General features: G+C 41.6%; 1 protein-coding gene across 1 annotated transcript in view; it reads right to left on the bottom strand.

Moving 5' to 3' along the window:
* LOC146822099 (adhesion G protein-coupled receptor F3-like) overlaps positions 1–17,709 on the bottom strand; it is a 43,119-nt gene extending 25,410 nt beyond the window's left edge. Inside the window, exons 1-4 of the mRNA XM_085609964.1 lie at positions 17,592–17,709; positions 17,366–17,455; positions 9,720–9,818; positions 6,444–6,517 (exon numbers count right to left, since the gene is read on the bottom strand). Coding sequence (XP_085466090.1) covers positions 6,444–6,517; positions 9,720–9,818; positions 17,366–17,455; positions 17,592–17,709 — 381 coding nt within the window. The remainder of the gene's footprint in view (positions 1–6,443; positions 6,518–9,719; positions 9,819–17,365; positions 17,456–17,591) is intronic.
* Positions 17,710–21,754: the final 4,045 nt, after the last annotated feature.

Genomic DNA, 21,754 nt, shown 5'->3' with positions numbered 1-21,754 from the left:
AGACGACAAAAATGTATAAATCCTAGAAGCCACATGACCAGACCTAATCCATAATTGAAAGAGCGTAATCAAAGAGGAGGAAGGATGCAGGTGTACCTTAGCAAGTGCTACCTTGATCTTAAGAAAGGTATAAAAATCTAGATTAGATAAAGAAAATTGTTGAGCCAGATTAGAAAAAGGGAGAGGATGATTGTTAGAATCATAAAGATGTTTGACAAGAGAGATACCTTTCCCAGCCCAGTAAGACACCAAGTCTGAATCAATGTTGATTTTAAATTTGGAATTCCGCCAAATAGATGACCAAGTGGTTTTTTGCAGTGGGACCGCCAATCTCTTATCAACCTTGCGTATCGCCGCAATAGTGTCTAGAATAATGGATCTAGAAAATGGAATAGAAAGGGTATTCGTGGTTAAAAAAGCGACGGTCGGAAAAGGGGAGGCCAGTTCCTGTTCAATTAACAACCAAGCTGGAACATGAGTAGAGGGAGAGGAAAGCCACAGTGCACCCTGAGAGGCCAGAAAGGCAGATTGATATTTCTCCCAATCAGGAAGATTGCATCCTCCCATAACATACGACCTCCTCAAGAATTTATATGCAATTCTAGCCCTTTTGTTACTCCATAAGAATTTGGAAGTTAGTAGATCCAAATCATGAAAAAAGGTATCAGATAGCTTTACCGGCAGCATAGAAGAAACAAAATTAACAATGGGTGTTATCATCATTTTAAGAGTTTGAAGTCGGCCCCACCACGAAATATGCTTCGGAGACCAATTGTCTAAAAGACTTCGTACCTTAAGAATAGTTTGAGATTCGTTATAAGAAACCGTAGCATAAAGGGTGGAACAAAAATAAATACCCAAATATTTTAATTGCTTGGATTGCCACTTAAAACCCGCCGAGCCCATGTGAGAGGAGAAGCAATAAGCATTTAGAGGGAACATTTCTGTCTTATCTTTGTTGAGGGTATAACCTGAAACTTTTGAGAAAACAGAGATCGTATCAGAAATGGCAGGGATGGCCAGAGCAATATCATTCGAGAAGATGAGGACATCATCAGCGTACGCAGCTGTTTTTAGCTGATGAGAACCAAAAGAGAACCCCTTAATGTCAGGATGTACATCAATCATTCTGAGAAGAGGATCAATGGACAACAAGAATAAGAGAGGAGACAAGGGGCACCCTTGTCTAGTCCCCTGGCGAAGATTTAAAAAGGACGACGTAGCTCCATTCACTCTTATGTTAGCTCTAGGTCGGGAGTTGAGAGACATAACCATTCGAATAAAGGGTTCACCAAGGTTGTGTGCACATAGAACAGCTCGTAAAAAAGGCCAAGAAACCTTATCAAAGGCCTTTTCAGCATCCAAGGCCAAGGCCGCCGCCGGAAGATTGGATCGCTTAGCAGCACCTAGAATATGACAGAAAGTACGGATATTATCCCGTGCAAGACGCCCCTTAACAAACCCTGTTTGCGAAGGGTGAACTAATTGCGGAATAAAGGACTCTAAACGCTTAGCCAAGATTTTAGCAAAAATCTTAGCCTCCATGTTGAGAAGGGAAATAGGACGAAAATGTTTGGGGTCTGAATGATCTTTCCTCTCTTTGGGGATTACAACAATAGTAGCATCAGCAGCAGAGCCAGCGACAGAGCCTTCTTTAATAAAGGCGTCAAAAAGGGATTGAAGTTTCGGCACAAGCACAGATATGAAGGTTTTATAAAACAAAATAGGATAACCATCAGGGCCTGGGGCTTTACCAGAACGAGTAGTTTTAATTGCAGCAATGATTTCGTCAGATGTAATCGGACCATTCAGCAAGTTATTATCTTCCTCCGGTATCACTTTCAGAGGGACCGACTTCAAAAACTCCTGGCATTGTTCAAAGGAAGCTTGAGTAGAAGGGGTATATAACTTATTATAGAAATCGCGGAAAACCTTAAGAATTTCCTCAGTTTGAAATTTTTTCTTACCAGACTGGTCAGTAATAGAAGAAATTTGGGAGGACTTACAAGAGGATTCCTGGAACTTTAATGTGGCAGCAAGAATTTTACCCGCACGATTTTTTAAGAGCAACTTCTTAGATTTCTGAGCCTGGAGACCAATATGAGCTCTCTTGGTGACTATAGTATTGTACTTATACTTTAAATTCTTAATAGACTGGAGACAGGCCTTATCCTGAGAATGACGAAAAAGGGACTCTTGACGTTTAATATCATCTGCTAAATCTGTGAGCTCCTTTTTAATCGCTGCATTCCTTCTTGACATACACTTAATGACCTGACCACGGAAAGTGCATTTAAAAGAATCCCAGAGAACCACAGGAGAGCTAACTGAACCAACATTTTCAAGAAAAAACGTCTCAATGTCATTGGAAAACTCTCGAACCTGGGAATCGTCATATAGCACTTCTGTATTTAGTCTCCACGTACGAGATCTTGCCCTAGGGGCAAAAGACATAAGAGTGAAAGTCACCGCGGCATGATCTGAAACCAAGATAGGATGAATAAGCGGAGAAGAGGAGGATTGAACAAGAGAAGAGTGAACCAAAAGATAATCAATGCGTGAAAAGGACGAGTGAGGGGAAGAAAAAAAGGAAAAATCACTGCCCGTAGGATTATGAAGACGCCAGACATCCTGAAGATGGATCAGAGAACACATATTAATCAGATGTTTATGTGCTTGAGGTAGTCGAAAATGAAAGGCAGAGTTCCTATCCAGAATAGGATCCATTGGTAAATTAAAGTCTCCACCTACAATAAGATTTCCAGAATGAGGTGTATCATTAAGCTTTTTAGTTATTGCCTTCCAAAAAGACGGGTCATCCTTGTTAGGGGCGTAGATATTCATGACAAAGAGATCGGCATTACCATCGGACATCTTAGAGAGCAACCACCGACCCTCTGTATCCTGCTCAGAAGAGACAATAGACAACCCAGAGTGTTTAGAAACTAAGGTAATTACCCCATTCCTTTTACCATGAGCATCTGAACAGGCAACATCAGAAACCCATTCTTTCTTCAGAAATAACGCCTCCTTTGCAGAGACCTTTGTCTCTTGAAAAAGGACTAGATCCGAAGAAAGAGATTTGCAATAGTCTAAAATCTTCGACCTTTTAACTGGGTGATTTAACCCTTTAACATTAAGGGAAAGAATGTTCAAACCAGCCATAGAGTCAAAAATAGAAGGAAAAGATATTTCATGTATGATATATGAACTACACCATCGATGAAAGCCCGCCACCACACATTAACAACCCCCCGGGAATGAAGGGAATCCAAAGAGGAAATCCAAAGAGAAAAGAAGAAAGAAAAGGAAGAAGAAAGTAAGAAAATAAGCAGAGAGAGAAAAACAAGGGCCCAAAAGGCAGGTCTGAAAAAGACCAAATTCATACAAGGGGGAACATGGAAAAATGAGCAAGGGGACCAACCAGAGGAATAAAAAACATCAGCATAAATAGCCCCAACACAATACATAGCTGAATATATGTATATAAAAGTAAGAACTGTCTAAACAATATGAACTATAGTTAATTATAGTATACTGGCATCAGTAAGCAATAAAATCCATAGCGGCATCACATTGAACCAAATTGATAAATACATAACAGCTAAGACGTATCATAAAAATTGAAAAAGCAGAAAAGAGGAGAGAAAACAAGAACGAAACCAAGAGCTGGTGAAAAGTGAGCGAAGATCTAATAATAATATCAGGTAGAGCAAAAAACGAAGCAGGCATCATGAGGAAGAAAAGAGCAAGAAAAAGAAATTAGAAAATACATTCCAATGCATATTATATGGTACATTATGAGAAACAGTAATTGAGACATAGTAGAGAATAGTATGTAATAAACATCTCAATGCATCAAACAATGAAGCCCCAGGGCAGAAAAATAAGAGAATAATACTATACATAGATATATAGAGAATCTATAAATAAGCTACAAATGATTATCAACAAAAATATAGAACCGGATACCTTCAAATAGCTAACAGAGAGGAGAATCACATAATTATATGAATATAAAAATAGAAAAATACAAGTCTACCAATTACAAGACAACTATAGAAATCCGACATAGTCGAAAAATATAATCAATAATTAAATGAGCTAGTCAAACAGTGAACTAGCTGTGAAAAAAAAAAAGTAAACCACAAATTATATAGAGGAGGCATATTAAGACTAATTGTAGCAGAACATAAACATCTAGCACGCACCTGCAACTCAGATTGAACGCAAACTAGACATCAATACTATCAAAGAACAGTAATATGTTCCATATAACCAAGACGACAAAAGACTACCATAGACAAAAAAAAAAGACAAAAAACAAGTAGAGAAAAAACCACGTCTCACCTGAAATTTGACGACAAGAGAGAAGTCATACAACGGACTAAGAAACAGGTCAGGACCTACTACGGCGAGGGACAAACTGGGAAGGAGAGGGATGCGGAGGACGACACGCAAGCAGGAAAGAAAACAAAACATCAAGAGATGTTATCACCAAATATTGGAAGAATCACACAATGAAACTAACGACCAGAAAGACCACTAAGTCATAACGAATAGGAAGGAAACACCAAAAGACGACAACGACACAACGAAACCCATGGACATGAAAACCACCACACAGATCTAAAAGCACCTAAGCTTAAGAGATCTGGCAAAGAGAAGAAGACATATCAGAATATAATCCTCATCAGGTGCCAGAAGAACCAGGCACGAGCGAGGCCTCCGTTTGAAGATCCATCTGTAGCTCCATCTGATTATCCAAAAACGAGGCCAAGTCAGCAGGTTCATCGAAGATTCTGGAACGGCCTTTGAAAGTAATTCGGAATTTTGAAGGGCCCGCAAAAGAAAAGGGGATATTCATCTCAGATAAGCGTTTCCGAAGATTAAGAAAGCCCTTCCTCCGAATTACTGTGTCTCTGGCAAAGTCTTGAGAGATGGAAATGCGATGACCATTCCACGAGACAACTCTAACCTTCCGCATATGGGCCAAAATTTGCTCTGTGTGCTGATGTCGCAGAGGTTTAAAAATTATTGCTCTAGGTTGAGTAGCGGACTTAGGGCGAAAGGTAGGGACACGATGTGCAAGTTCCAGCTCAAAATCCCTTTGAAAAGAAATTTGCAGCGTAGAGGGAATCCATTGATAAAGGAAATCAATCAAGGAAGATGCATCCTTCTCCACCTCTTCAGGAAGACCAAAAATACGCAGATTAGATCTGCGATTACGATCTTCTTGCTCAGTGAGATCTTTCCGCAGTGCCGCCATTGAGCGCTCTAACTGACAGAGAGATCTAGATTGCTTTTGCACGGCATCTTCAGCGCCACTAATACGTGCTTCTGTGCCTGAAACACGAAGGGAAAGGGCCTTAAAATCATTCCTAATGGCTAACACCTCCACTTGCAGTAAATCTGTGTTAGTCTTAGTAGACTGCGCAATCTCATGTACTTCATTAAGGCGCGATAGGATAGTCTCAAGAGTGGAATTAGGGTCCTTCAAGACAGACTCAGGTGTAGGGGAAACCTGCTTGGACCTCTTGAGGGACGCTTTAGAGTCTTTTGCATCTTTAGCATTTGTTGACGGGCCCATATTAGCAGCCATAGAGCACACCCCCACAACAGGCGCCAAAATATACCCTTCCGGCAACAACACGGAAAGGAAGGTTGTATAAAAACACACTAGGGAAAAAGGAAAAGAGCAAAGTACTAAATGCGGCTTTTAACGACAGGACAAGGAACCACCTATGAAAGTAGTAAGCCCTGCAGGCTCCAAAGGATTCCTACCGACCTCAAAAATAGCTTCGAAGGCATAAAAGACCAAAGCCAAGAAACCCCTTGCAAAGGCCTTGTCGGCGTTCTGAGGAAAAGAAATCCCCCCAAAAAAATGCTCAAAAACGGCAGCAATGCAGCAGGAAGATTGAAAAAAAACAAAATAGACTTAGAAACGTCACGAGCTCATGGTTATTTTCAGTTCCGACCAGTCCGCTGAGGTGAGGAAATATCTGCGTCAGTGAGGAGACAAAATGGCGGCCGCTCGCAGAATCACCGAGCGCCACCACCAGACGTCCAAGACACGGTCACCGGCATCACAAAAGAACAGGAAACCTCCTCAAAGTCTGCACGACATCATCGTAGGCAAGATACCACCTTCTGGCGTAAAGGGGGCCATCCGCAGCGGCAACAAAACCTCCGTCGGCCGTTGCTCAGCGCAGAGCTCAAGCGCAGACCGCCATCTCGCAGCGGCGCGCAAGCCACGCCCCCCCCTGTCCACTTACTTTTGATATGCTGTCCCTCCATATTGCTGTAATGGTAATCTGTCCCATCGATATTTGGCGTTCAATAGTCCATCTGTGTATATGATGCAAAGGGTCTAGATACAGAACTACAGCAATCTTCACCCTCATGTGGCTTTCTGACCAACCCTCAACCTCCCACAGAAGTACCTGGGTGGAGTTCTGCAGCAAAGCATCCAGCACTGTGCCATTGACTGAGGAGTTGGATCCAGTTCTAGCAGATACTGTAAGAACAAACACACATACATAATGTATCACATAAAACTATAGATACGTATCGGCAATTCATATTGCGTCTAATGGCATCGAAGGCAAATATGATAGCGTTCAAAGTTTGTAAAACTCAACTCGTGGATTTTATGACTCCAGAGAGCTCTGGATTGCAATACTTTGAGATGACTTATTGTAGCCATTCTTATATCCATGTTCTGGATAACACACCACCATTCTCTATAGATGCACTAATATTGCTATTCCCTTTGCATTTATTTGATATACATTCATATACATGCATATACTTAACTCTCCATCAGTTTTGTTTCCCTCACAAACAGTATTTAGACAAACCTAAATCCGACTTTCCTGTTTTTTGCACTCCTAAAAGTTCCCAAAACAACATAAGAGATACAAAACATCGCCCTCTAGAGAGATTATCAATGAGGCAATGTGCAATATTATTGCAATTATTAACACTATATTGCAGGTATAGTTGTCCATCATTCGTCTTTTATTATTTTATAGTAACTGATAATAGTAGTGCAGAAAAAGTAGCAATTGTTTGGAACTATATTGCTACGTCGGCCACTGCCTTTATGTGAACCACACCCAGATCTATCTAGAAACTGGAGCGGTGGAGCTGGAACCATCTTCAGAGTGAGTATGCTGCCATCAATTTTACATGACTGAAGTCACAGATATTGTGAAAAATCTGAGCACCATACAAACAATAGGTATAGCAAAAGAGCCACGACCATTCAGCAGGCGAGTGGTAAGGGTGTGGTACGTAGCCAGTGGTACGTTGTGGATCACTCTGTTGCAAATATATTACTAAAGCATGGTGTGGTAGTGCACTGTCATTTACAGACAGAACATTTTCCATTGAAAATTGCCACACAATTTGCACTGACATACAGTCTTACTGAAAAATCTCTATAGCACGGAAACAGTAATATGTGAAAATTGGGTTTCTGCAAATATTTCTCATTTGCACATCACCAAGTAAAGTGTTGATTTGTTGTCATCCAATTGAAACCTTTGTTTCCATCACACTTCAGAATTACATAAAATGTGTTTCATTTGAGCTTTCCTAACTGCTAATATATTTTGAACTATTTGCACAGTTCATTTACAGGTATTTAAATGTTGAGTGTTAGAAAAACAAAACAACATCCTGCTGCCTTCCTTTCACACCCCCTGTACCGAACAAGATTATCAGATAGTTTACTTTACAATATACTCCAAGTTTCCAGTCACAGAAAGTGTTCATGATAAAATAATAAGCAGTAATTTGTCAGAAGAAATAGTCTCACTTTTGACCTCTGTCTTTGAAAGCACAGCAAATGTAAAAAGATAAAGATTTAAAGGCATGTTTTTTGTTCATGCACCTTCTGAACTCCAGCATGGTTAATTTGAGTGTGCTGCAGCAACCCCCTCAACCCTACTTCTAGCCCTATGAAGTGGAAGGCATTTATGTGGAAAATCGCCAAGAGTCAAACTGCCCACAGGAAGTCCAGCATTGAAGGGAAAGATGTAGCTCAATCTCAGCATTGAGAAGCCATAATTTCTACTCCTAGATTCAAGTGACACGTTACTTCTTTTTTACATCTGATCAGAACAATAAGGACCGTCTCCCACATCTGTTCAAAACACATGCAGCCAAAACATATGCTTCACAGTGTCCTCTCCTTCCCTCACCAAATCAGTTCACCCCCCAAACATCTTCAAGAAGACCCTCAAGACCTGGCTCTTTGACTGAACGGAGCTCCCCCCACCCCCCGGAGCATCTTGAGACCATTACGGGTGAGTAGTGCGCTTACAATTCCCCTGATTAATTGATTGAGTTCAGCTCTCAAGAACGTGTTCTTCCTCCTGCAGCGGATGCAACGGGCATTACCCCGACTGCTGCTGTCTCACGGAAACTGACAGTGGTGATCTGCAGGCACCAGAGAAGACTATTGCAACACCATCAACCTAGGGCTATTGAAAAAGAATTGCACTACCTGGCCTCGCTGGTTCATTCATATAAACCGAGGGGCCGTGTAACAAAGCCATTTTATGGTGCATAAAGCAGTACTGCTGCAGTATTCTTGTAATACTCTATAATGTGCTCTTAAATGCCTTTGTTAATTAGCGCCAAACCTTCTAAAATGAGAATAAAGTTGGAATATTCAAGGAAGATTGATATACTTTTGCCCTCTTTTGCACTTTTACTAATAGGGAGTTGGACATTTCTGGGTCAATTTACAAAGGCATGAATAAGTATTTCTGTAGTACTACTTTCCATATTCATAAATGCTTTTGTGCATTGGCTCCTAACTTGGGCCCAGGTAGTCAAGCACAACCAGGCGACCGAGGTTGGCACTTGATGCTTTTTGCCGTTATTTCTATTTTTAAACTTTAAATATAAATTACCCCAATTTCTCTTTTTGGATTTTGGTTGTTTTGGCGTCATATTATTTATTAAAATGTACTTTAATTTTCAAAATTGGTATGGGATTTTTCTTGTCTTTATTACTGTTTTAGTGCTGCAACAATACTTTACACATTGCCTCTTAATCCGGCCTGTCAGCTCCGGGCCAGAGCTACCAGAGGGTTTATGTTGTGGCTTCACCCTGATAAGTTGTGCTTATTACTTAAGGTGGGAACTCACGCCCCCAATTAATACTCCAATTTTTAACAACAGAAAAACAATCTCTGTCGATTACGCACATCAATGGTTTATAGTCAAACCGAACAGGCCAATCATCGCGCACCACTAACACTGGAAATAAAGGCCTGTAAAAATTGAGTATCCAGCCCACTACTGCTAAATTATGCTCATTGCCAGAGCAAGGTCAAAAGACCCCGAGTCTCTTCACGGGGTCGCTAGTGGCACCAGCATGAACCATAGTTTAAAAATAGACAAACCGTAGCAAATCAGATAAAAGCTAACCTTGAAAGCACATACCGTCATGCTTTGCAAGAGGTCTTAACTTCAAAACATTTTTGTTTAGCCTGACCTTTTCCATCTCTAAGCCTGGATCAGTGGGCCTGAGACCGACCCCCTTCCTACACAGGTATTTTCTCTGAACCACATTTGTCTGTTTTAACTAAAATTCTAGCTGAATCCAATGGTTTCTGCATTAGGGACAAGGGGAACAAGGGGACCCCGTTTAAGAAGTCACAGGCCCCAAACTAAATGAATCAAAATGGGTTTGTGAAGCTTACACGATATGAAATGTTGAGTTGTATTTCCTGGTCTTTTATCGGTGATTGTTGTTGTAGCTTTTGTTGTTGCTGCTGTTCGTGTTGATGTTGGCCCCGCAGCTGGAAAAAGACAAAAAGCATGCACATGTAAATGGGAAGTATGATGCCTGAACATTGATACTTTTTGAGTAAAAGGTTTTGCAACAGTTACATATTTCTATTTTAGTGTTTGAAAAGGTTGTTTGCAGTCATGAGATGCAAGAAAAACAAATATATAATGTGGTGTAGTAGTCCTCACAGTTGGTATTTACGATCTCTCTTTGCTCTTTAACAATATGTTTCATCATCAGCATTCAGCGGTGGCTCCTCCGCAATACTAGAGGGGCGTCGCCCCACTGGCTCAGAGCCATAAAGTTATTATATTTTATTATTGTGTTATTTTTCAGCTGCTGGCTGAGTCAGCACGTGTGTGAAGGTTGCGGGCCGGGCCATGGTAGCAAGCAGGAGTAGAGTGGTATGTGCACTTCTAGGTGTGCCTATCTGTTAGGCCGACCGCCTTACGCTGGCCAAACAGACATGTGCAGTTAGGGTTCTCCAACCAGGCTGCACTGTCAGCATCAATGCTTAATAGCATCTTCTATCGACTGAATATGCACTTTATTTGTGCGCTGTTTTCATACCCATTTGGGATTTCCATTGTTTGGTTGGCCAGGGTTGTTTAGCTGTGTATGTTAAGGTTGTACAGGTGAAATTTCTAGACTTTTCTAATGACTACTTTACCAATGTTGGTGGTAGTTAATGCTGAAGCAAAATGAGTCTGATCAAGACAAAGAGTTTTGTAGTGTGATATGCGCAAGGATGAGCGCCATTTTCTTTGAACCTGGTGGTGAGTTGTCTATTGCCCAACTTGTGCAGATTGATTTCTAAGCCGGCATAACCAACCAGATATATGATGTGATATTGTGAGCTAGATATGGTTAAATTAGCTCTATCTGTATGGATCTAAGATGTATGTTGGTGAGGTGTGATTGAGGACTGTGAGTTGGTAGACCTTTGCCATCCATGTGGAATTGGTGCTGTGTTGTGCACATGAAGGTGTCAGGTTGCTGTCTAGTGTGCTTTATTTGAGAAAGGCAAGCTCTGGTAAATGCAGAGGCTATCATTGGCATCATAAATTACATAACAGATTTAATTTCAATCTTTGAATAATTCCTTTCTCTTGACAGTGTGGTTATGTGGCTTAAGAGTCAGGGCTACCCTGGTTATCGAATGAACATGCTTGGAAGAACAAGAAAAAGAGTTACAGGACTAAATTGGCTCCCTCCAATTGAATGGATAACCAAAAGGGACAAAAAATACAAAAAGACAACCTCGATCACTAGAAAAAACACACCATTTTTCCTGGTATAAGACTGGTGTGCGCACTTGCCCCCATGGTGTTAGTAACTACGTGCCTGGCCTACTAATGCAGGCCTTTGTGAGCACCCTTGCCCCTGTAGTGGGTAAACCTGTGTCCTGTCTGCCTTGGAGACATGTGCGTGCGCACCGGCACCTATGTTGGTCGGGGCTATGTGTCCCGCCTCACCTTGCAGGCTTGGGTGTGCGCACTTGCACTAATGGCAATAGGTACTATGTGTTCCTCCTGCCCTTGCAGGCTTATGTGTGAGCACTTACACCTATGGTGCTCTGGACTATGTGTCCTGCATGCTCTCGCTGGCCTTCATTAGGTAAAAAGACTATAGCAAGTTAAATTGACATGTGACAAAAAATATACTAGGTATAATACATAAACGTAACCCCTTATTGCAATCGATGAAGAGGTCAATAATACACGGATATTATTATAGAAATAAAAAAAATTGTTTATTTTATAAATCTCATTTTTTCTTTTAATTCATATAAATTGGTATATAGTGACATTAACAAATCAGTGTACAAAAATAGAGTTTAAATAAAATAATTCATCATATTTAGCAGCACGTTTCCAGACTCAGAACAAAATAACATTAGCTATACGGTAGATGTAAAGTTGATGGAGGCAATGCTGTAGATGTAAGCTACGCGTGTTTCGGCATTACTGCCTTCATCAGGAGACCGTCTATTGCACTGAAGGTATATAAACCTATTATCGCTTTCAATACTGAGCAAGTTGCCATATACTAAAGTAAGTGTGAAGCTAATACTTCTGGTTTTTAACATGGCCCATTCGCTGACATTAATACACAGTTCTTTATGTTTTTTTGAGGTGAACCAAGTGTGGTTCAGTCAATAAATTGACCTACACTTAAAGCATAAGAAGATCATGCAATCTATCTAACTTGTTCAAATTTTAGAGTTTAGAGCTATCTATATCTAACGTGTTTCTTTATTGTTATATTTTTTTCTATTCTTTTCTCCTATATTTCACTTTATTATTTATATAACCACACTAATTTGTTTTTTCTTACTATTGTTATAATTTTCTTTTTATATTTGTCTGTAAATAATTTTGTCTTGTAGTATAATAAAGCCATGTATATATTTATATAAATGTGTGTCTTTTGGTTGAGAATATGTCTACTCTCTTGAAGGTGCTATTTTAAAGTTTGGTAATAATATACTAGCTACATAGAAAGAAAGCTCATCTAAATGTGAATGTATGATAAGTAGCGATGTATGCCTTCTATTTAAGGAGAATTAGCCGTTTAGCTATACATCGGGCCCAGTTCACAGAACTAACTTAGACAAAATCCTAAACTTACAACCATTTTCGTATTCACAGAAGGCACTTACTCATTTTGGTATTCACAGAAGACACTTACTCATTTCGGTATTCACAGAAGTTAGTAGTCCTAACTTTAGGACTCCTAAATGCCTTCTGTGAATACCGAAAGTCTTAAAATTAGGATTTTTCTCAGTTTAGGAGTCCTAAAGTTAGGACTCCTAACTTTACTACTACTAAACTGAGAAAAATCCTAATTTTAAGGCTTTCGGTAGTCACAGAAGGCATTTAGGAGCCCTAAAGTTAGGAGTCCTAACTTTACTACTACTAAATTGAGAAAAATCCTAATTTTAAGACTTTCGGTACTCACAGAAGGCATTTAGGAGTCCTAAAGTTAGGAGTCCTAACTATACTACTACTAAACTGAGAAAAATCCTAACTTTAAGACTTTCGGTATTCACAGAAGGCATTTAGGAGTCCTAAAGTTAGGACTCCTAACTTCTGTGAATACCGAAATGAGTAAGTGCCTTCTGTGAATACCGAAATGAGTCAGTGCCTTCTGTGAATACCAAAATGGTAGTAAGTTTAGGATTTTGTCTTAAGTTAGTTCTGTGAATCGGGCCCATCATGTTTAAGTTGAAATTCAGTATCAATATTCTAGGTGCATATGTATATAATATAAATTGTAACCACAATATTATGTTATTTTGTGTTTTATATAGCTTCAGTGCAATAGACAGTCTCCTGGTGAAGGCAGTAATGCCGAAACGCGCGAAGCTTACATCTACCGCATTGCCTCCATCAACTTTACATCTACCGTATAGCTAATGTTATTTTGTTCTGAGTCTGGAAATGTGCTGCTAAATATGATTAATTATTTTATTTAAACTCAATTTTTGTACACTGATTTGTTAATGTCACTATATACCAATTTATACGAATTAAAACAAAAAAAGATAAAATAAGATTTACAAAATAAACAAAAATATATATTTCTTTAATAATATCTGTGTATTATTGACCTGCTCATAGATTGTAATAAATGGTTATGTTTATGTATTATACCTAGAATATTTTTGTCACATGTCAATTTAACTTGCTATAGTCTTTTTACCTAATGTGGATCTTTCCCTACGTATAGCAAGTTCATTAGGTATGTAGGGATCCCCTTCTTTCCAAAGAGTGCTCTCGCTGGCCTTTGCATGCACATTTGCATCTATGTTACTTGTGACTCTGTTTCCGGCCTGCCATTGCAGGCTTGTGAGTGTGCAATTGCACCCAGAATGGTTAAACTCCGACCCAGTCTGCTATTGCAAGGTTCTGTGAGTGCACTGGCACCAATGGTGCCAGGGTCTATATGTCCAGCCTGCTATGGCAGGCCTGTGTGCACAGTAGCACACGTGCACTCAGGTAGTGCGGAATACGCAAGTGTGTTTTCACTACCTATGAGGCTTGCACTTCCCATAGGCTAACGAGGGGAAGAATTTGACATTACTTTGGGCTGCAACAATGGATTGCAGTGGAGCAACCTCATAATGTTTCCTATCAATAGATTTGCAGTGCCAAATCCTTTCCAGTGGTAAAGGTGATTTAGGCATATCTCACTTAGAAATTCCACTTATAGAATATGGGTATTTCTATGTTCAAAAACTCTTTGTGTGCCTAGGGGCCTGGCCTAAGTCAATAGTGGAGGCCAGGAGAGCACCTCTGCACATTCCCAAAGGCAGCCATAAACCATGTGCATGCACTGAAACAACAGGCGTCTGCAATTTGAGGGCTGAGTGGAATAGATTGGTAGGGGAGGTTGTGACACTTAGCCTCTCGGGCCTGATCATGGCCCCACTAAAGATTAAGATCTGCATGCCATGGCCCTATGGCAGACAGGCCTAAAATTTAGGGGCAATATGTGTGGTTCAAAAGGAGACCCCCTGAACCACCTCCAACGTCAAAGGCACACTTCAGTATAACTACTGGTGCCATGCCTCAGCAAAGTAGAGATTCGCTTGTAGGAACGAGAGACCGGAGAACCTGGACTGCGTGGTGCACACTGTCAGAGGAATCTGTTGTGCACATGGAGGATAACTGTCTGAATAGAGGCAGCCTGGGCTGAAGACCTGCTGAATTGTGGCGCCCAGAAGTGTGCTTTCCAGGGGACAGTCGGCGGGCCTCTTGCTCTCCCTCAGATCTCAAGGGTATCAAACATCTCCTACAAGGGGCCTACACAATCTACATCTGTCCTCTGGACAGCAGTGCCCTCGCAAGGGCCTACTTCATCTGCTGAATCCCAACGGGCAGCGAGGTGTGAGCCCTGTATTAAGAACCTTGTCTGGAGACCTGTAGACCAGATTGCCTAGTGCAGAGCCCCAGAAACCATGCCCGCATCTAAGGTGCGAGGTTCCGGTACTTCAAGGACCCCAACATTCATAAGCGTATTGTTGGTGGTGAGTGGATACACTGGTTGCAGGACCCTGCATGGCCTTTCTCGTCATTCGTGCCGCATCTCTCTCATGCTTCTCCTTAACTGCATGCTCATTGCGCGTGGTGACCAATTCACAGGGTGCAACCCTTGGAGGTGGGAATATACCCGTAGTAGTGCATCATTCTACCTCATGTGGCTTTGCTGAACTTGTGCCCGTGTGTGTGACCAGATGGGTCTGGTGTAACCCAAATCAATGTGCACTGGACATTGTGCCCTGCCATTTTCAGGGAGATACGGAATTGGTGACTCTTCCTTTTATGTGACCAGAATTTCCTGGTGCAATCCATATCAAAGTGCACCGGTCATTGTGCCTCATTTACAAGGAAGTATGAAATTTGCAACCCTTCCTGTGTGTGACCTGAAGTGTCTGGTGCGACTCATACCAACGCGCACCAGACCTTGTGCCTAGACTTCCTGGGTACAACCCTGATCAATGTGTACCTGACGGGGTGCCTTCTGCATCCGAGAGGCTCCCCTGGGTTATTCCCCATTTATCGTTGCTCCCTTCTTGACCCTTATCTCAGTGGACCAACTGGCGTCTCCTCACCTGGGCACTCCCAAAGACATTGTGGCGCTAGGTAGTAGCGAGAGAGATTGACTGGGCTGAAGGAACGCTTCAGAGACTACTTGGAAGTGGGTCAAGAGACTGCATGACTCATGGAGTTTTTGAGACCCATGGGTGACTTGCTGATTGGAGGCCAAACCTCCGCTGTTGCATCGAACTCCTAATTAAACTTGTTACTTTCTTCACCTGTTTCTGAGAACTCAGACTAAGTGGGACCTGGGGATCTTCCATCTGGGGTCATAGGACAGGGTGAACTGGGGGTGGAGGTAGGTTTTGGCCGCGGGCCTGCAGAGTGTTATCAATTTTTGACCTGCTGAGGATCAGTGCACCGCATTAAAGTGCTGAGTGCATGTGAGTGTAAGAACATTCCATACGGACTGGTTGGTATCAGTGTGTGTACTGCTGATGTTTCACAATATTGGCCTGCGGTGTAGTTTTATGCGTTGAATTCATACCAAAAGAATTTACATTTGACAATGGTTTTAACCGCATAGCTCCTGCCTCTGGTGCTGCTAAAAAAGTGATCTAATTTCCTGCATGTACATGTTTCCGATTTCGTTGTGACCTAGAGTGCCCCCTGTAATTGTGTGAGATTGAATGATATGGATTGTGGGATGAGCCTGTTACACTGCATAAGGGTGCTGTATATTGTGTGGAGGGGTTAGGTTAGGAATTGTCCCCAGTGTGCATATTCTTCATATTATCACAACACGAATGGGCCTAGTACTACTAGTTATGCCCAAAGGTACATGATGTTTATATTGCATTGATTATATACATGTGTTGAATATAAACTATTTTTACATACGTCTTGTGTGAAGTCTCTTTTGTACCACACGGGGTATTTATCGTGAGTGAGTGCAGTGCCAATGTTTTACACATTGCCTCTGTTCTGAGCCTGACTGCTCTGTGCCAAGATACCCAAGGGGGAGCACAGGTTAGACAGCGAGTGGAATCACCTGCCCTTGACGGGGTGGTAGATTCTTCTTGGCTAGGGCATCGCCTTAGCCAACCAGAAAACACCGCTTCCAACAATGGGTGTGCTAAAAGTATTCTTGGACCAGAACCATATGTGGGTTGAACCAGATGTGAGCGTGTCTGAAGAAGAAGGAAGCCTCTAGGGAGTCTGGGTGTGCTGCACACTCCAGGGTGTGCTCCTGGAGCTCTGAAGGACTGTGACTGGGAAGTGTCCCTTAACGGCAGAGACTGGATGCAGTGTGAAGCCGAATAGTAAAAGACATGGACATCAAACCCATCCTGAACCGCAAGTGAATATTCCTCTGGGGTGGCCTGGCCTGACACGATTCTGAATGCCAAGTTGTTCAACTCCATCGACAACTTGGTGGCTCCTTGAGTTCTGGATAAACAGCAAGTGGGCATGCACGAACAATCACCACCATTGGACCTCCAAACTTGCAGGCGAGTCTGAGCATCGGGCATTAGACAATCAAGTCTATGGTTCCTTGAAGGGCTTAGGAACTGAGCGCATGCCACTTGTAGGAAACTACTGAACCTTGTGTTGTGCCTGGTCTTAATCAAGGAGTCAATATGAGAACAGCGCCCTTGCTCCCTCCAGCTTTTCAGTACATGAAGGTAAAGCCAGGCACAAAAAGTAAGCAATGCTTAGAGAGCCATGTTTACTTTCCATAGTGTATGCTCTTTGCCCCCTTTGTAGCTTTTCAGCATAAACTAAGATGATGTTAATGGGTTATGGACAAGTGGTTAGTGCTGTGACGTCATCAAGGGTAAAATAATGTGTGATGTCACTTCTGCAGGTTGTTGCATGTATTGATGTTTATAGTGTTGGTCTATTGGAGGCAGGTGATCCAAGACTAGCTTGTTTAAGATATCCCAGCATCCACCCCGCTGTGCCGCAAAAGAACTGTGAACCTTACAAGATGGTGGCGGTTTGATTTTGTTACCTGATGTGTCAAGAGGAGTTCTTGTTTCTGTTGTTTCTGCTGTTGTTGTCACTGTCGCTTCTGCTGGTCCTGTTGTTTTTGGTTCAATAACTGGAACAAAGGCACTCAGTTACTCATTCGTGTGTAATGGAATTTTTTAAAGGATGACTCTTGATACATTTCACAGCAGGTGTTTTTCTGCATTCACTGTGAACATTACAAGATGGCGGAGGTAAGATTTTAATACCTGATGTATCAGGAGTTCTTGTTTCTGTTGCTGCTGCTGTTGTTGCCACTGTCGCTTCTTTTGCTCCTGTTGTTGTTGGTCCTATATCTGAAACAAAGATACTCGGGTACTCATTCATGTGCAATGGAATTTATAATGCGGAAAGGTCTTCATTTAGAGATCTCATTTATTTCAGTTATTTTAAGAACTATTAAAATCAAAAGACACAATTTGATTATCATACTGTTTATTCATTACAAATCTGGAGTAAAAAAAGGTACCAGATTGTAAAGCTTCAGTTTACCAGGACCCTACCTAAATAGCAGCAGACTAGAAGCCAAGGCTAATTGATGAGTGCCCAGCACCCATCACTTACACGCATTACCTCCATAGGATCATTACGAAGGAGGAAATTCACCCTGTAGAGTCTACTCCAGAAACCATAGAATTTTGATTTTCCCATTGTAAGAAATGTGGTTACTGGTTGAGGGAGGTGAAACCCTACCCAAGCAGCAACCACAATCCTTGTCAGGGTGAGGCGCAAGGAAACCCTAAATTAAATTGTGCTCTACAGACGGAGGACTCTAGAAATATCTCCCACTTCACAGTGGACACCAGATATAACTAGTGGATCCTCCAACCCATCTCTTCAATGCACATCCAGACCTGTGCAAGACACAGAAGAAGGACTGCTGTGCTGCTCTGCTGCAAAAAGAACTGCTACTCTCCTGCCCTGCGGTCTAATTCAGAAGGACTGGACCTGCATCTTGTCCCCAGGACCACCAGAGTGGGCCCAAGGGCTAGTTTGTTGGTCTCTTGATCAGGGCCTCAGGGACACAAAAGGATACAACCACCCCGAATATCACACCTGGACTCTGCCTGCTGTGATTCATAACCGCCATGTGAGGCCACCCTAGTCCTGGACACTTGGAAATGGACGTGAAGGTACTTTGCCAGCCCATATGTGGTCCTAGTAGAGCCGACGCAGTGCGATACATCGCCTCACAACTCTGCATTGGAACTGTTATTGCATGACACATCCTCGATACAGGATGCTATAGCTCCTCGGAACCACCACTGCATGACGCATCCTTGTTGCAGAACGTCGCATCACAGCCAAACTGCTCATCGGAACCGCCACTGCAAGATGCTTCCTCGACACAAGACCTCATATCGCGGCTCCTCGGAACTGCACTTGGGCAATGCATGCTTGACGCAGGACGTCACATCACAGCACCGTAGCTCTTAGGAATCGCAGTTGCGCAAAAAAGCCTCTGTGCAGTACCTCACAATGCTCTGCAACTAGGATTTAAGGTACTTTGTTCAGAGGGCCTAACTTGTTCCCTGTATCCTGCCCACGCTCCTTTGCAGTCAGGCTGAATTTGTGTCTTTGACCCTTTCCGTTGCAACCAGATATCCACAGTTGGCACGTTGTGCTTTTAAGCACTATCTTTATCTAAACCTTTGAAATTGCAGGTCTCAGGTTCTATTAATTGAATTGTTTTCGTTTTTGTGTCAAATAATTTATTACATTTTACTTTGTTATAAATTCTTGTGGCATTTTTTTTCTGTGGTGTTTTCTTGTTATTACTCTTTGAAGTGTTGTATAAATACTAAACACATTGCCTCAAAGGTAAGTCTGACTGCTTTTGTGCCAAGCTGCCAGAGGGTTAAGCACAGGTTAATTTAGGGTTTGCTCATGTTTCTCCCTGACAAGGGTTGTGGTTGCTGCTTGAGTAGCGTTTCACCCCCTCAACCAGTAACTCAATTACTTACCGACTCACTCTGTAAACACTGAGGACATGGGTGGTTTTCCTACTGCAAGACAACTCACCCTCTTGCCCTTTCGGTGTCACAAAATGCCTGCCTGCCGCAGTCACTGCAGAAGTTATTGGTGGCGCGTTGCCTCGACCGCATGAGCTAAATTGGGTGGGGATGCAGTGGCAAGTGCACAACAAGAATTGTTCAAAAGATCTCTTGTGTTTTTCTCTAAGACAGATAATAACCCAGGTCAACATTGTATTTTTACAGGGTGGTTAGTACAACACGATTTTTCAATTTAATGATCCACAAATAATCTTTTAATTCTGTGACCCTTAGATGGGCGCGAACCTGTGACTTGCAGATTCCAGAGACCACTCCTTTCACTTTGTGAAACCGTTACCACAATAATGAAGCAGCAATGTGCAAGTCCCTTATGATTCTGTTTTCTCTCATTCACCTTCAGAGTGAATTTGGGCATTTTTGTAGCAGAGTTTCATCGCACGGGTAAGCTAAAAAAGGCAGAATGATGCACCTCCCCACCCTGACTGTGAGGAATGGGGAATAAACCATTACAGATTTTAAGTAAATAAAAGTACCAGATTGTAAAGCTTCAGTTTGCCAGAACCCTACCTAAAGAGCAGCAGATTAGAAGCAAAGACTGATTGATGAGTACCCAGCACCCATCGCTTACATGCATTACCTCCATAGGATCTTTCGGGAAGGAGGATTCTACTCCAGAAATCATAGAATTTTCACTTTCCTACTGTAAGAAATGTGGTTACTGGTTGAGGGACGTGAAACCCTACTCAAGCAACAATTATAATCCTTGTCAGGGTGTGGCACAAGGAAACCCCAAATTAACCTGTGCTTAACACTCTGGTAGCTTGGCACAGAGCAGTCAGGCTTAACATAGAGGCAATGTGTAAAGTATTTGTGCAGCACTTCAAACAGTAATAAATTGAAAACACAACACAAGAAAATAACAACACCAACTTAGAAACATAGAGCAAAATTTAATGAAGAAATCAAGATGAAAGCTAGAAAAATTCAATCAGTAGTACTGGAGATATGCAATCTTAAATATTTAATAAATAAATCAAGATGAAAGCTACAAAAATACAATCAGTAGTACTGGAGACATGCAGTTTTATAGATTGAAGTGAAAATAGTGCCAAAAAGTCCAAAGCCACACTCATGGCTATCTGTTCGGCAAGACCAGGATTACCTCCCAAGTTCAGGTCGACTGCGATGGAGCGCGGGTGGGATACAGGGATCAAGTTAATCCTACTGAAAAGTTCCCTTCTCAGTCCAGTGCAAAGAGTCCCTTTCACAGTGGATGCTGCCATGAGGAGCAGAGAAGCGTAGCGGATGGATGTCTATGTTGCGTGATGAATAGGCTTGGCTTAGCTAATGGTCATCGCAGTAGCTCGAAAAATCCTCTTATTGACGCAAGGAAGCTGAAAATGCCACTTTTAGAAAGTTGTAAGAACAACGTCCACAAGGAACTTATTCACAAACAAATGTTCTAAATTTTGGAGCAAAAGTTAAACTCCTAACTGATTCAATCTATAAGCCAAACAAAAGTATCTTGTTACTTTGGAGTATCTATTTATTCAGACTAATAACAATTAATCGCATAATTCACAGAAATATGAACATTTTTTATATATGTTTCAGTTTTTAGGCACAAAGAAATAAGTGAAGAAAGTGAAGCTAGAACCCAGTGTGAATAGAAATAGCCTATAAAGTGAGATAGATATAAAAAGGTCTTTCTTTTAAAAACACAATGAGGAGCAAGTTAGCATGTAACGAGTCTTTTTTGCTCTCCCTTTGTTGAGGTCGACGACGTTTCAACCCTCTCGGGGTACGGGGTCTCATCAGGACATAATCTGGGGACTACAAATGAACAAGGTATAAGTGCCCAAAAAACCTAGTTATTTTAAGTGTATTATAGGACTCCATTGAATCGTTGGCTTACCTAATTATTTCCAATTGTAATTTGAGGGATGATAGATAAATTTCTGATGAATCTAGAAGTGAAAAATAAAAATAGTGTATAAGGAATTACACCAGTAAATCCTTAAAAAATATATAAATTTTTCAGGACCGGGCGGTGTGTCATTTAGACGGCACGAACTTAATCGGAACAACTTTCCCCATGGGACTATCAAAAATCAATCATTGATTGGGCACACAGCGCTTATAAATTGGGAAGCCTTGGTTACACAAGAGAACGCGGAGATATTAATTACTCCAAGTAAGTGTTATACATACAGAGTGTAAATAGTGAAAAGATCGGTCCAATATGACCAAATATTCTGATTTTTGATAGTCCCATGGGGAAAGTTGTTCCGATTAAGTTCGTGCCGTCTAAATGACACACCGCCCGGTCCTGAAAAATTTATATATTTTTTAAGGAT

This window comes from Triturus cristatus, chromosome 6 (assembly GCF_964204655.1).
Source record: "Triturus cristatus chromosome 6, aTriCri1.1, whole genome shotgun sequence".
Taxonomy (NCBI): domain Eukaryota; kingdom Metazoa; phylum Chordata; class Amphibia; order Caudata; family Salamandridae; genus Triturus; species Triturus cristatus.
This window is presented reverse-complemented; position numbering and strand designations above follow the sequence as displayed.